Source organism: Fusarium flagelliforme (genome assembly GCF_020744385.1).
Source record: "Fusarium flagelliforme strain FIESC 12 MPI-CAGE-AA-0113 chromosome Unknown B0J16scaffold_5, whole genome shotgun sequence".
Taxonomy (NCBI): domain Eukaryota; kingdom Fungi; phylum Ascomycota; class Sordariomycetes; order Hypocreales; family Nectriaceae; genus Fusarium; species Fusarium flagelliforme.
In genome coordinates this window covers 3152558-3167515 of record NW_025763507.1, presented here as the reverse complement: position 1 = coordinate 3167515, position 14958 = coordinate 3152558, and the positions used below count along the sequence as shown (strand labels likewise).

At 48.6% G+C, this 14958-nt stretch overlaps 8 protein-coding genes across 8 annotated transcripts; 5 read left to right on the top strand and 3 right to left on the bottom strand.

Moving 5' to 3' along the window:
* Positions 1-271: 271 nt before the first annotated feature.
* B0J16DRAFT_289905 (glycoside hydrolase superfamily) lies at positions 272-1642 on the top strand (the record flags this gene model as incomplete). Its single annotated transcript, XM_046124226.1, has 3 exons — positions 272-685; positions 733-912; positions 961-1642. The coding sequence occupies 3 exons, from the start codon at positions 272-274 to the stop codon at positions 1633-1635; spliced, it is 1269 nt and encodes a 422-aa protein (XP_045981765.1). The 3' UTR covers positions 1636-1642.
* A 301-nt stretch (positions 1643-1943) lies between these two features.
* B0J16DRAFT_270224 (uncharacterized protein) lies at positions 1944-5164 on the top strand (the record flags this gene model as incomplete). Its single annotated transcript, XM_046123536.1, has 3 exons — positions 1944-2291; positions 2346-3475; positions 3523-5164. The coding sequence occupies 3 exons, from the start codon at positions 1944-1946 to the stop codon at positions 5162-5164; spliced, it is 3120 nt and encodes a 1039-aa protein (XP_045981764.1).
* Positions 5165-5207: 43 nt separating this feature from the next.
* B0J16DRAFT_163637 (uncharacterized protein) lies at positions 5208-6190 on the bottom strand. Its single transcript, XM_046122260.1, has 2 exons — positions 5720-6190; positions 5208-5667 (listed from the first exon to the last, which is right to left on the bottom strand). Exons 1-2 carry the CDS (start codon positions 6051-6053, stop codon positions 5252-5254), a joined length of 750 nt encoding a protein of 249 aa, XP_045981763.1. The 5' UTR covers positions 6054-6190; the 3' UTR covers positions 5208-5251.
* Positions 6191-6533: 343 nt separating this feature from the next.
* Positions 6534-7170, top strand: B0J16DRAFT_345672 (Ribonuclease/ribotoxin). The gene is made up of 3 exons (XM_046128307.1): positions 6534-6596; positions 6656-6923; positions 6976-7170. The coding sequence occupies exons 1-3, from the start codon at positions 6582-6584 to the stop codon at positions 7086-7088; spliced, it is 396 nt and encodes a 131-aa protein (XP_045981762.1). The 5' UTR covers positions 6534-6581; the 3' UTR covers positions 7089-7170.
* Positions 7171-7205: 35 nt separating this feature from the next.
* On the bottom strand, positions 7206-8144 carry B0J16DRAFT_401601 (glycoside hydrolase superfamily; the record flags this gene model as incomplete). Its single annotated transcript, XM_046132583.1, has 2 exons — positions 7624-8144; positions 7206-7577 (listed from the first exon to the last, which is right to left on the bottom strand). Exons 1-2 carry the CDS (start codon positions 8098-8100, stop codon positions 7206-7208), a joined length of 849 nt encoding a protein of 282 aa, XP_045981761.1. The 5' UTR covers positions 8101-8144.
* Positions 8145-8706: 562 nt separating this feature from the next.
* On the bottom strand, positions 8707-10789 carry B0J16DRAFT_289896 (uncharacterized protein; the record flags this gene model as incomplete). The annotated part of the gene is made up of 5 exons (XM_046124225.1): positions 8707-9850; positions 9901-9942; positions 10001-10138; positions 10186-10296; positions 10356-10789. 5 exons carry the CDS (start codon positions 10787-10789, stop codon positions 8749-8751), a joined length of 1827 nt encoding a protein of 608 aa, XP_045981760.1. The 3' UTR covers positions 8707-8748.
* A 512-nt stretch (positions 10790-11301) lies between these two features.
* B0J16DRAFT_345668 (alpha-acetolactate decarboxylase) lies at positions 11302-12386 on the top strand. Its single transcript, XM_046128306.1, has one exon. It carries the CDS (start codon positions 11529-11531, stop codon positions 12249-12251), a length of 723 nt encoding a protein of 240 aa, XP_045981759.1. The 5' UTR covers positions 11302-11528; the 3' UTR covers positions 12252-12386.
* Positions 12387-12759: 373 nt separating this feature from the next.
* Positions 12760-14749, top strand: B0J16DRAFT_163616 (uncharacterized protein). The gene is made up of 2 exons (XM_046122259.1): positions 12760-13136; positions 13191-14749. Exons 1-2 carry the CDS (start codon positions 12898-12900, stop codon positions 14629-14631), a joined length of 1680 nt encoding a protein of 559 aa, XP_045981758.1. The 5' UTR covers positions 12760-12897; the 3' UTR covers positions 14632-14749.
* The last annotated feature ends 209 nt before the right edge of the window (positions 14750-14958 follow it).

The window sequence follows — 14958 nt, the reverse complement described above, 5'->3', positions numbered from 1 at the left end:
ATCAACGTCCAGCTAGCCCGTTCAGGGAGGACTTTGACTTCCCCAGGTTATTTCCCCTGTTAATCGTGTCATGGCACCAAGGAATACATACGTCAGGTGTTATTACGATGATCTTGGGACTATGGGGTTGCCAAGATTGTCGGTCCGCTCCGGAGGATGAAGTGTTCATGAGCTTAAATTGATAGCATGAGAGAACTATAAGATCTCGGAGGTCCCATCCAGTACTTCACCAAGGACCAACCATCTTGTTCCCTCCTCTTCATAGCCCACAATGAAACAATTTGTGAGCCCTCTTTTGGCATTTGGCTGCCTCATTGGCAACGTCGCCGCAGCCTGGCCTAACGGACCCTTCAAGACCTCTGGTCGATGGATTGTCAACGCCAATGACGAGAAGGTCAACCTCGCTGGTGCCAACTGGCCCGGCCACGGTGAGGTCATGGTCCCCGAAGGTCTGCAGTACCAGTCCATCAAGGATGTTCTCTCAGACATCAAGGGCATTGGCATGAACGCCATTCGCCTGACCTTTGCCACTGAGATGGTTGACCAGATCTACGCCAACGATGGCAAGGACATCGACATCAAGACTGCCTTCGAGGAGGGTCTTGGAAAGGAGAACGGTACTATTGTTCTCGAGAAGGTGTTGAAGAACAACCCTTCTTTCACTCCTGAGACCACCCGTCTTGAGGTATGAGATGCTTGGACCCACTTGAAGCTGTGGGCAATACTAACTAGACACAGGTTTATGATGCCATTGCTGCTGAGTGTCTTCGTCAAGAAATCTACATCAACCTTGACAACCACATTTCTGAGGGCAAGTGGTGCTGTGGTGGTGATGATCTTAACACCTGGTGGGGAGATTCTCAGTTCGACACTGAGAAATGGGTTCGTGGTGGTGCTTATATGGCAGCTCACGTATGTATCCCCGATCCTCTTACTATAATTCTTACTAACATATATCAGGCTAAGAAATGGCCCGCCAAGGTCTCCCAGTCTCTACGCAATGAGCCTCGCGAGCCCACAAACAACGCCAAGCTCAAAGAAGAGTCCTACCACTGGAGTGATCTGTACAAGTACATGCGCCAGGGTGCTGATGCTGTGCACGAGGCTGACCCCGAGGCCATCATCGTCATCTCCGGCATGAACTACGACACCTACGTCACTCCTCTCTACAGCGGAGAGAAGATGGAGCCCCGCGGCGAAGTCTTCAACCGTGATGACTTCAAGGGCTATGGCAAGGACAAGCTCGTTCTCGAGATCCACACCTACGAGAACAAGGGTACCAGCTGCCCTTCTCTGCGCTACAACCTCTACAACAAGGGTTTCCAGGCCATGAACGAGTCTGACCCTAACGTCGCAGAGGTCTTCCCTGTCATGCTGACTGAGTTCGGTCAAGCCATGAATGGTCCCGACTATGAGACTGCCAAGACTTATGTCAGCTGCTTGTCTGAGTATCTTCCTGAGATTCAGGCTAGTTGGTTCATTTGGGTTATTGTCGGTCGATACTATACTCGCCAGGGTACACAGGAATTTGACGACTCTTGGGGAATGAAGAAGCCTGATTGGTCTGGCTGGAGGAATGACGAGTACATTGAGACTTATCTCAAGCCTCAGATTGAGGGTACTTTGAGAAATTAGATAGTTGCTAGATCAAATTCAATGTTATACAGTTACATTTCTCACTGTAAATTCATCTCTAGATACGGCATTGATAAAGGATCTTTACCTTGCGTATTCTGGTAGCTTAGTAAGCCTGAATGGTTCGCGATAAGGCGTGAGGTCAAAGCAGAATGGATGACCAACAGAAGATTCGTCTTCATTGGCAGTTGGCACAGCCTCATTTCATATACCCTGCATAGTCGTGCATAACTCAGCCGCACTTTCCAAATTCCCTCATTCCCAGCTTGAATTTCCTTGATCTTGTCATCAACGCAAAGGTTGTCGTGATGTCCCTCGTACTACGCCAGGCTGGTAGCCTCAAGCCGGAAATTCGCCTCGCTCAGGCAGTCTCGGAGTTTGAGGCGACATTGACCCCAGAACAGAAATCTTCGTTTCAAGCGTCGCGTGCCAGGGCTGTCAGCACAACGCCGACCATGTCAGATGTTATGCGACTCACCGCAGAAATTGATCTCAAAGCCACCAGCAAACATGGTCGCGGCAGATGCTTTGGGCCCAGAATGACAAATACACTTCAAGCGATTCAGCAATTTGCGGCTTTAGGCGATATTATAGTTGGAGGAGGGCAGAATCTGATTGCATGTGGAGTTTGGGCCGCCGCTAGGATGACACTTCACGTGAATATCGCCATTCAGTCGCCAATGACAATTTATACTGACATAGGCTGACAGGTCATTACTGGATATTTCACATACCTAGAGAATTTATCATTACTCTTCATGTCTATCGGTCGTAATGCCCCACGCTATCAATCCATGGCATCTTTATATCCCAAGTCCAAGAGCTTGCAGCGCTATCTATGCGAATACTTTATTGTCATTACAAAGCTGTGTCACCAGTCTGTCGCGTGGACTATGAAACCCATTCTGAGTCGTTTATCGTCCACAATCAGCGACCCTCAAATGAAGGCTTTCAAGGATGATCTAGATGTATGGTCTTCAGCCATTAAAGAAGAGGCGAACGTCTTGTTGAATCAGCAGGTGACGGAGGAAGCTAAGAGAAACTCTATATTCCGGGCTCTTGCCAAATCTAGACACGACACCTATGCTCACCAACAGAAGACTGAGCAGCGTGCTCGATTCTTGGACGCCTGTTCGCAGTACGACTATCGCAAAACGTGGAAGCAGAATCGCAAATGCGGAACGACTATGATCTTAACGACATGTCGCCCGTACCAGCAATGGAAGGATGACTCCGGGAAGACGTCGATTCTTTTACTGGGTAAATTAGGGGCCGGTAAGTCGGTGTTACTCGCCAACATCGTCGATGACCTGAATCTCAATAACCATACAATCACGCTCTACTTCTTTTCACGACACGATAGCGAGGAGAGTCTGAAAGCAAAGACTATATTCGGTGCTCTTACTAGACAGCTTTTGGAGCATGTCATATACGATACCGCTTTCAGTCACCTTTTTCCCGACACCGTGCCCCAACTCGACCTTGATGATATTATCGAACTTCTGAGGTTAGCGAAACCTAAAAACAAGGCAGTATTTATTGTCTTGGACGGCTTGGATGAGTGCGAAAGGAATGTACAACGGATCGTTTTAGAAAACGTTACTAAGATACAAGCATTCGGTTACGCATTCTGTCTATCGGTGCGGACTTTCGAACAGGGTCCAATCTGGGATACCCGACCATTCCACCATCGAATCTCTATACCAGAGCAAAACCCAGACATACCGGATTTTGTGGAGACAGAAGTGGATATTAGGGTCAGAGAAGGAAGTTTAGTAACGCGTGACCCAAATCTAGTTGAGGAAGTTAAAAAAGAACTTATTGCTGGAGCATGCGGAATGTGAGTCCTTCAAACCCCTGTACACTAGGTATTCTGACATTTTTGAGGTTTCTCTGGGTTTCCTTGCAGCTAGACTCAATCTGCGCCGAGGTTTCAGACCATGATGTTCGCGAAGCTATTCGGGACTTACCTCGGGATCTCACAGAAACATACAAGAGAAACGTCGCAAAGGCTAGCTTGAAGGACTACAAGAGACACCACGTTCGGATATTCAAGTTTCTTGTCAGTGCAAGAGAGCCTTTGACAGCTGAACAACTGCGCCAAGCCGCAAGCGTTACCATTGGACAGACAGCCTGGAGCTCAGATGGAGAGATCAATAGCATTTACTCAATCTTGAAATTCTGTGGTAGTCTGGTGATGATCGATGAAGAAGAAGATACCGTTCGCTTTATCCATCACAGCGCACGGAGCTTCTGCACAGAGAAAGCTAATGATGTCACTGACTGGCCTTTCAGTGACAAGCAGGCGAATAGACACATGGCTGAGACGCTGGTAACATTTTTGAGCTATAATGTTTTCGAAACGACAATCTCCAGGAATGTCGTTCCTAAGATAGACGCCACGCAGATTCCCAAAAAGGTGGTCCTAGATGCCGTGACTCCATTTCGCATTGGAACAAGTTTCTCAGAAAAGGTCCTCAGGTACAGGTCGCGGTCGAAACTTGATATCGGGCCAACTCTGGCATCGGCCAGGCGTCATCAATCACAGTCTGGCGACCAATTCCCTCTGCTCATTTATGCGACGAAATATTGGGTACGGCATACTGCGCATCTCGAGGATCTTTTCTCGTTACCTGAATGGCATAGTTTACTTCGACACCCATCATTCGGCATAGACTGCGCATACTTCCCCGACCAGATGATCGGCCCTCTTCGTCCGATAAAAGCTCAGTATCGAGATCTTTACTGGGCATTATCCAATGGGCATATCCTCACCTTGAGGTATCTGCTGATGGGTTCACGAGGCTGTCAAAGGATAAGAAATTACGCAAATTTGTGGTCTTTACTTAAACACTTCGCCGTGTATAGACCATCATTCATCCAAAACGAGCTTGATTACGAGGTGATCCGATGGCTCAGTCCAATGTTTGTGAATCTTGGGATGGACCATCGAGCAACAAAGTATTTCCTTGCACGTATTTCAACGTCGGACGACTGTTATATGACACTTGTCAGGACCGCTGTCAAGCAGGTCGACATTTTGGCCATGTGTGCCCTTGTTAGAAGCGACTACACATATGAAAGCGCCCTTGCGCCACTGGAGTCCCAGTCGAATGACGGGTCTAGCTATTGCCCTTTTGTACCACCGATCCTGATAGCTGCATCATCAAAGTTCCGTTGGTGGAAGGAATCGAGCATACGTGACCATTGCAACGGCGTTTGGCTATTTGATGTTACAAGTTGGTTGTTGCAGATGGACTCGACATATTATAAGTGGTGTATGGAAGAGAACGGACCCGTATCCTTCGCTAGAGCTTTTGAAGGACTTGATAAGGCCGGTGTGCCTAGTCGTGAAATAAAAGTGCTCCAAAACGTATTAGACATCACTCGGGATCGGCTACTTATACAGGGTACTGTACGTCCAACACCAAACGAGGAGAAATGGGTGAGAGCTTATAGAGAAGGCTATTATTCTGAGTCTATCTCCGATACGAAGCGCAGATTTGGTATGGGAGTGAAACGGAAATAGTCTTGTCTCCTCAATTTTGCTACTTAGAGTAGCTTCCAGCTCTAAGGCTTTACAGTGCCGAATATGATCGTGACCACTTGATAGAGCTCATGCATGAGTCATATTATCAACTCCTTGCTTAATGAGTGATTTTGTATCCCCAGAAAGGTCTGCATTTTTGAGCAGCGACAACCTCTCTTTCCAAGCATTCCATCTGTCCTGACAGAAACCCCTCCATTCAACATCATCCTTTAGACTAGCCCCAGGTCTGGCCATCTTTCCATCGAATTGCTTCCCTTCCTTGGTAGCTTTGGACAAAGTGTCACTTGCATAGACGAGCCAGACTGAAGTAGCTTTTAATAGCTTCGGAGAAGTCTGTTGCGCGATGTCATCGGCTGTAGGGTCCTCAAGGGCCTCGCGCAATATCCAGATAGCGTAGAGAGTAAAGTCGTCAATTCCAGCTGCAGTAACACGAGCAAAGAATGCATTAACGTTTACGCATGCCTCATCAGACTTCTCTTGAGCTTTCAATATCTTAGCAGTTTATTTTGATTAAGGTCGAGACTTGATGCTTACCAATGTCGAGTTGCTCTCGTGCCTTACCGCCAAACATGGGCAGCTCATCCCAGCGCTTCTCCTCACCCCAAACAGAAATCTTCTTGGCCTTCTCGGAAGCTGGCGAAAGTCCCTTTATCGCCTGCATGATTTGCACTAGCTTATCTTGTCGATCATGAGGGGTCTGCTCGGCAGCGGTAAGGATGCCCGACCACAGGGCATCAAGCTCATCCTCAATTTTGGAGTCGTCTTCATTCTTCTCAATTTCATTTATACAAGAGCCCGCAATCTTTTGAGCAGCATCTTGCGCTGAGATGCTGTCGTCTGCAAGGAGTTTCTTGATAGTGTCGGCCATGTTGTATGTGATGAGTAAAGAAGATGCAGGTCGAGAAATGAAGGAGCGTAATATGACTGCGTTTCAAAGCGGAGATGCATAACAAAAAGACCACACTAGGGCATTTGATTCGTTCCGAAGTGCATCCAATGGTTGCGAATCATTGATAGCACATTAAACACATGGCACGCTATGAAACTGAGAAATGCCGATCATGGCCCGCTTTTGGTGCGGGATTTTACTCCGACTGGCAGCACTGACTGAGACTATGTGCCGGACCTACATCCGCTTTAAGCAGGTGGTGATAGTATCGCGAGTCGAATAGATTACAGGACCAATCGGACTGGTGGGATCAATCACCTGCCTTTCTATGCTGATCGTCTGAATGTTGTGGATCACCGAGGGACGAGGATTGGATGGTCTGATAGAGATAGAGGTTCTAGGAGGCTTGGGATATATAAGGGAGATGGAATTTGGTGGCAAAGATATTACTTCTCCTGGCAAGCCGCTCTCATTCCTTCGTTAGTTTTCACGTAAACCGTTTACAAGATGCTCTTCTTCCAGGTACAGACTCCCATCTTCATCACTCTGCTCAGACATATCACTGACCTTGTCAACTTCAGTCCATCGCCTCTCTGGCCGCTCTTGTCAGCGTAGCTGTCGCCAGCCCCATCGAGAGCCGTCAGTCTGCCACCCGATGCGGTAGCACCAGCTACACTGCTGCTCAAGTCCGAGCTGCTGCCGATGCTGCTTGCAAGTACTACCAGAGCGATGACACCGCCGGTAGCTCTACTTACCCCCACACCTACAACAACCGCGAGGGCTTCGACTTTATTGTGAACGGTCCCTACCAGGAGTTCCCCATCCGAACCAGCGGTGTCTACACTGGCGGTAAGTCCAGCGTTCAATTCTCATTTGTGTCCTTACTGACGGGTCTGCATAGGCTCTCCTGGTGCTGATCGCGTTGTCATCAACACCAAGTGCCAGTATGCCGGTGCCATTACCCACACTGGAGCTTCTGGCAACAACTTCGTCGGCTGCACCGGTACCAGCTAAGCAATCATGATTATGGTTATATAGCGTTCGAGCGATGCGTTACACGTAAATAGTCTTCTTCAAAAACATATTTTACCTCAAATATCTTTTCTTTGACTACCTCCCCGTGACTGGTTTCTAACAATACATCGTCCACTTATCCAAGTTCATTTTCTTGATAATCTTGCTGAAGCCATCAGAATCCGCGGCAGCGCCACTGGTCGAACAAATCCTCTTTTTATCTTTGGATTTGACCTTGGGAGCGCCATTGGGGTACTCAATGTTAAACACGGGCTTTCCAGCCTCGATATATGGTGCGTACAAGTCGCACTCGCTGTACTCAATGCACGACTCGTTGATGCAGAATGCGACGTATGGGAGGACCTCTTCTGTGACGTCTCCTCCGTTCTTCATGCCCATTACCATGTTATACTTTGCCGCTTCCGCAGAAAGGAACTTGACATATGAGACCGTGTCGGCTTCAGTAAGGCCGAGGCCATTGTCGTTTTGCTAGCAATGTTAGCATGTATCTAAGGTTCTCTTTCAGTAAACTTACATAACCATCCATATTATCAGGATCAATAGCATCACATCCCTTATCAGCAGCAACCTTGATCCTCTTGGCCATGATAGCCCGAACGGCAGGGCTTCTGATATTCACCCATTTCTCATCAGGCCACCCATCCATAGTCTTGCCAAGGTCTTTCTTAGGGAAGTCATCCTTATCATCACGCCAATTCTCCCACGAGCCAGCGCTGAAGTAACAGATGACACGTTTCCCAGCCTTTTGCATGGCGGAGAAGGTACTCTTGTCGTTTTCGAAAAGATCGAGATCATAGACGGGGACTGTTGAGTCGAGCTTACTGGCGCCTCCTTTGGGAAGCTTGAACACTTCGGAGAGGATGATTTCCCATTTGGTACCGGCTTCTGGCTTCCATAGGGCTTTGCGCTTGGGGGTGCTAGCCCGGGGATTGAAAGCCTCCGCTGAAGCGGCAAGGAGGGTGATGGCTTGGAAGACTGAGGTGAGCTTCATGTTGACTTCAGTTCTGTAGATGTGAAAAGAAATGCCAAATACGCGTTGTCTGAGACAGAGTACTTTCCAGATTGGGAGACAATTGACTATATATAGATAATCCTTGAAGAATGGTGGAGAGGCTCAGCCGTTGCCACCTCCTGTAACAAAGCCACTCACAGTCTTTCTGTTTTGGAAATGGTGTTCCAGTCCATTCCAGTGCTCGTGCCTGGACGGGGACGGGCCGTTTCGGGGCATAAGGTTCTAGGTTCAACCGAAGCTGGCTAGCTGGAATGTAAAATGAGCCTAGATCCTGTCCTTGTCCGTTTCTAACATACCAGTAGGTCTTGCAGTAAGGTGTAACGCTGTAAGCGACACCTTGGTTCCTGTCCTGCCATGTGGCGGAGACAAAGGTGTCACACCAATGGTTCATTCCGGGTAACATTCGATATGAACGAGATCAGTGTACTCCATGCCACTTTCCCTAATGCAGCCATGTCGTGAAAGTGTCTTTTCTAGGTGTCTGCTCGGCATAAGATCCTGCCGTGCCCTCTGATGGTCTCGAGCGCCGCCATATCGATATCCAATTCAAGGTCCAGACGTAAGCATTAAAGTCTCAAAAGTTCCATACGATTGAACTATCTCCAACATAGGCTGAACAGTAACGCATTATCGCAGCTCCTTGGCCACCTCCTTACTAAGCTTAACAGACCAATACATCAGAACCTCATCAAACTCAGCAGTATGTTCGTTTTTCCCCGCTCCAAACCAAGATTTCTTCAAAGCTTCAATTCTCTTGTGGTCTCCCAAATGACCTAACCATCGCACCATGGTGAGATATCCACTGTCAAGAGCGCCTGAAATCCAGGCATGGTGAGGACTCAGTGCCTCTCCACAGATGGCAAACTTTCCGCCGCAGAGGATGTGCTGAAACTCGGGGTACATATACTTGAATTGACCGGGTCCAAAAAGTGCAAAAGCACCGCCAGTATATAGGTCGTGCGACCAGGCGTATGCGTGATGGGTGACATACTGGTTCGTCAGGAAGTCGACTGTGATGGTGGGGTCACTCTCCGACCACAGCCTGACGAGATCCTGGAACGACTGCTTTACGACTGTGTCGTCAATGCAAGGTTTCTGCTTCGAGTAGTCTGGGATCAAAGCTCCCATGCGGGTAGCATCTTGAGCCCAACTGTACGAGACCATGAGCACGGCTGCCTTGTCGCCGTCATCCCAAGACGGATACACGACATTGCTGATCGATAGATCAGTGCCTGACACGCCTCCGATAGTATCGTGAGTGGTGGAGGTCTTGTACATATCCTTCCACCAACGCGTCTTGAACTTGATCGCAACCTTGCAGGCGCGATCATAGCTAAGAGCACGAATGCCAGTGAGGATCTTCTTCTGCGTGCCCGGGAGACCAAAGCCAGGCACCAGTCCCGCTATGTCCATGCGCTGCAGGGGACCCATGGCGGTAGTGTTGAAGACCATGTCGTAGCTTTCTGGTTTCGTAGCACCAGCTAAGGTAACCTCAATCTTGTCGCCGGACTTGCTCTCTGACATAGTCACGACTGGTGTCTTAGTCTTGACCTTCAGTGAGATGGGGTTGTCAGAAACCCAGTTGGGGTCTTCAATGCACTTGTTCATCTTGTCTGTGACGATCGACATGCCACCTTCAAGACGCCACCATGGTTTACCATTAGCAGCTTGGAAGTCGCTGTAGTCACAAAGCGACTCGATGAAAGCCTGATCAAAAAGGCCAGTAGATCTGCGAAGGAATATCAGTGGGTGACTTGGAAAGCTGACTTGAGCACTCACGTCTCGGCAGACTCTGCTTCTTCCGTTTGCTCGTATGTCAATCTTGTCATCGTCAGTAAGGTACAATTGTCTTCAGTCCTGATACGGATCCACTACTCACTTTGGGTCGGTGTGCATAAGCCAAGCTCGAGTAGAATAGTCATCGTCGTTGCCATCGATCAAGGCTTCGAACTCTTCGTTCCAATTTTGGCTGAGCTTTGCGATGATGTCTACAATTCTGTCCTCGTACGGCTTTCCACTGTCATTTGTCAGTTCCGGCTACCCACTCAATAGAGACTGTCGTACCTTGGGGCGTCTGCAGGGTCATTGGAGTAGTAATGCATCTGTGGCTCACACCCAGCGTTGAGGACGTATTGTGTCTTTGGTAAGTCAAGCTCTTTGATGAGGTTCAAAGTCCTGTTAGTGATGTTAGTCTCACCACATCAGTTGTTTCACAGTGGCATTCAAGTACTCACGACTGCATGGCGGGAATTTCCGGAATGCGCATCGCTCCAATGTCGTAGTAATTATGGGGACAGTCCTTGTCGTCTGGAAAGCTGTATGTATAGCATCGTCCGCCAATTCGATCCGATGCTTCATAAATATCCACATTGTTGATCTTGAGATACTTCAGCATCATTGCGAGATACAGACCGGTCGCGCCAGCCCCAACAATGGCCACGCGACCTTTGTACTCTGGGACTTCATCAGATCCATGGGAAGGGGCAGAGTGAGACAGCCTTTCCTGGGGCAATGGTTCAGAGTAGCTGACATCTTCGTTGAGTCTAGCGCGTAGCTTGCGAAGGTGTTTGTTGAGGAGGTGCTGAGCGTAGGCGATGCGAAGACCTTCTGGGATTTGTGCGATTGGCTCGCGTGGTAACGCTGGGATATGTTCAGCTCGGATAGCCATGTTGCTCAAGATGTGTCAATTGTATGAAATGAACTTTAGCTCTAAGATCACAATCGCTGCCTCAAGGAATGAGATAGACAGCCGTTCTTATTTATAGGAATGGTCAAGATTCACATGCTGTGCTCAAGCTACGAGGTAATTCATGCAGGCTTACAGAGCTGAAAATCTCACATTACTCTTATTGGCTTCTCCACGACGTTGCCGCATCAATATTGTACAGCAAACTCAAAGTGGCGAGCTGAATGTGCCGAATTGCGGGGAAAGACGGCCATTTTAGGTGTTTGTGTCTTACTTTGATGTGAGTTGTGACTGCGAAAGAAATCTGGTTTGTTACGTGGCTGACGGCTCATGGCACGATTAGGGTTTTGCGGTTCTTCTGGTTCGCCGGAGGGTGACTACCTTAATGCACTTCTACGTAAATGGAGATGTGTGATCAGCATGGAATACATGAAAAGCTCGAAGTAGTGGCCTTATCAATTGATAAAGACTTACTGTGACAGATACTCGAGAAACTCGTTTGATGCCTCCATGTGTAGGGTATCTTCCTCAACCTCAACTATCACTTTTCCTCCAATGACGTCTTCACCTACAAAGTCACTTGTAATTGGCTAATTAGACCCCACAGGGGACAGCAACTTCCTTGACCAAAGACAGCTGCACATCTTGTCCCAATCAACATCCCTACAACAAAGTCCAGACCTCAATCGACCTGTCTCACTCGCACAGTATCACACTCAAAATGCCACAAAATCAGCTATTTCAGTACTCGGTTGTCTCAGCCCTGATGGATGGAGTCGCCGAGACCGGCATCACCATTTCCGACCTGCTCAGCCACGGAGACCACGGCCTCGGCACATTTCGACACATGGTCGGTGAAATGATTATCCTCGACGGAACTGTTTACGATATGAAGCCTGATGGTTCCGTTGTCGCTCTCGACGATGATGCTTGTGCGAGCCAAACTGCGCCTTTTGCCATGACTACAGATTACCAGCCCACAGCGATTGTTCGTAAATTGATCCCGACCAAGGATGCCTTGACTGAGGACTTGTCGAACCTGCTACCGAACACGAAGAACCATTATGTGGCTTTCAGAGTTGAAGGCACATTCAAGTCCATCACTGTTCGAACAGTCGGCGGACAGCAATCACCAGGCGAAAGCCTCGCTGAGCTTGGAAAGCGTCAAGCTTCTCATGTGTTTAAGGATATTGAGGGTACCATTATCGGCTTTCGCTCGCCGGCTTTTATGCAGGGTATCAGCGTTGCTGGAGATCACTTGCACTTTCTCTCGGCCGACAAACAAGTTGGTGGCCACGTGTTGGCTTTGAAAGGCGATGGATACGTGGAACTCAACGCTGCGCCCATCACCGGAGTGAATCTCCAATTGCCTAAAGAAGATGATGCGTTTAATCAGGCCAAGTTGGCAAGGGACGATGAAGGAATAGCCGCAGTTGAGGGTTGAAGGAGGACTGCCCGAACGTGCCTCAGATAGATCTTTTGATGAGCGAACTTAGACACAAATATTAATACTAGCTGGTATTGTGCTTTCTTTGACCCGAACGTAGGGCCCAAGGAATCAGTATGCAGGTACATGTCAGCCGAGAATCTAGATGCGGCGTTGAGGGTTGCACTTGGGCGGTGAACCGATAATTCTTCTCGGTTATATAACTTTTATAGGCAGGTGTACAGTTTCGTACCAAAATCTTTCAAAAAGTCATTCATCTGTCGTACCATAGCTCATGATGGGTTCACAATCTCTTAAAGCCTCTAGCTTTCAATTGGTACACGAATTTGAGATAGTCAACACAAAATACAAATAAGGCTAGTCATAGCTTCATGTATGTTGAAATCCTCATAGTGAGATTGCCCAGACTGATTTTGCCATGTCGATCCTTGGATGTAAGCACTATAAATTCTCCACTACTGAACATCCTTGCCAAGAGGCATTGCAACGCAAAAAGGCCAATTGTCGCACAGCGTCGATCCCGGGCTGCGTACCAAAGAGGGGAACCGGAAGATCCGAGTAACCCTTGAATGTCTATATAATCAGCGCGTTCTTTCGAACTTCGTTTATCCCTCGCATCCTGGTTTCTGTGCAACATTTCACGATGCGTGGTGTTGTTTTTGCCTCGCTACTGGCGCTTGCCCAAGCGTCGGGAGAGTCCAGCTGCAAATGCTTCCCTGGAGATGATTGCTGGCCTGCTGAGGATGATTGGAAAAGTTTGAATAGTACTGTCGGGGGTCGATTGGTGGCGACTGTTCCTCTGGGAAGTCCTTGCCATGACCCGACTTACGATGCCGAAGAGTGCAAACGGTTACAAGGCGAGTGGCTTTACTCTTCTGTCCAGTAAGATAATCCCCCAAATTTCACTTTCTCGAATCTCATACTGATGGCCTGCAGCTCTCAATCATCCTCGTCGATGATGGCACCTATCTTCGCCAACCAAAGCTGCGATCCCTTCCAACCAAGAGAGAAGCCTTGTACCCTGGGTAACTACGTTCGTTACGCTGTCAACGCGACATCTTCCAAAGACATCATCGCTGCATTGGAGTTCGCCAAAGACAAGAACGTCCGTTTCGTCATCCGAAACACGGGCCATGACTACCTCGGCCGTTCAACCGGCGCCGGAGCGCTCTCCGTCTGGACTCATTACCTGAAGAGCACAGAAGTCATTGATTGGGAGGATAAGCACTACAAGGGCAAGGCACTCAAGGTCGGTGCTGGAGTCCAAGGTTTTGAGGCTCTTGGTGCTGCCCACGCTGAGGATCTCGTTGTTGTAAGTGGAGAATGTCCTTCCGTCGGTCTCGTAGGAGGATATTCACAGGGAGGCGGCCACTCAGCCTTGAGCACCAACTTCGGTCTAGCAGCCGATAACACTTTGGAGTTTGAAGTTGTCACCGCCGATGGCAAGCTTGTCAAAGCCAACAAAAGCAAAAACAGTGACTTGTACTGGGCTCTGAGTGGCGCAGGCTCGGGAAATTACGGAGTAGTGGTCTCGGCTACTGTGCGAGCTCATCCAGAAGCCAAGGTCAGCGGCGGCAGCTTTCTTATCACCGCGCCCGAAGGTCACCCAGATATGATCTACCAGGCCATCGATGCCTTCCACGCTGCCCTTCCCAAGATTGTCGACTCGGGTGTTATGATCATCTACTTCTTTTCGAACTCATTCCTCCAGATCCCTGCCATTACGGCTTATAACAAAACCGAAGCAGAGGTTAAGAAAATCCTTCAACCTCTCGCTGAGTCTTTGACTACTCTTGGCTTCAAGTTCGAGCCAGCCTTCACCAACTTCCCAAGTTACTACGAGCACTATGACCACTACTGGGGCCCTCTTCCAGCAGGAAATATCCAAATCGGAACGCAGATCTTCGGAGGCCGTCTACTGCCCCGCGACAAGATCGAGGATTTCGCACCGACTGCACGAAAGATTGCCGAGATGGGAGTCATTTACATCGGCGTGGGTCTCAATGTATCAAAGTTCAGCCCCAGCAGCGCCAACTCCGTTCTACCCCAATGGCGAAAGTCTCTCGTCCAGGTATCCCTGACTCTTCCCTGGGACAATGAAGCTCCCTGGGAGGAGATGCTGGCTACCCAGAAGAAGATGACTGAAGAGATCCAACCTGTTATTGAAGCTGCGACACCAGGTGCTGGAGCTTATATCAACGAGGCTGACTTCCAGCAGCAAAATTGGCAAGAGACCTTCTATGGTGCTAACTATAAGAAGTTACTTATGATAAAAAAGAAGCACGATCCTGAGCATTTGTTCTATGCTGCGGTGGCCGTTGGGAGTGAGACGTGGTCTGTAGCCAAGGATGGACGAATGTGTAAAGCTGCGGCTTGAGCAGTAGAGTTAGCGCGGTAATCATGTCTGAGAGTCCATAAAGTCACTTTGTATCTTAATGTGCCTGAGTGCAGTGTCGAACCAACGTAGCATGATGATTCGATGAGAGACGGCCAATGTGCATCATGACTTACAGGGTTATAAAGGGATATGACTGGTTAAACAACCATCCCATTAAGTCAATTTCTGCTTACTGCAATCGGGGTACCGTTTAAGCTTACATTTCAGCCGCAATTGCTAACCCCGCTTCTTGTCTTCGTCGGAAGCCTTCCCATTACCTCTCTGCCGTACTTTTCATCTCCCATCAACTATTTTCTTCTAACCACA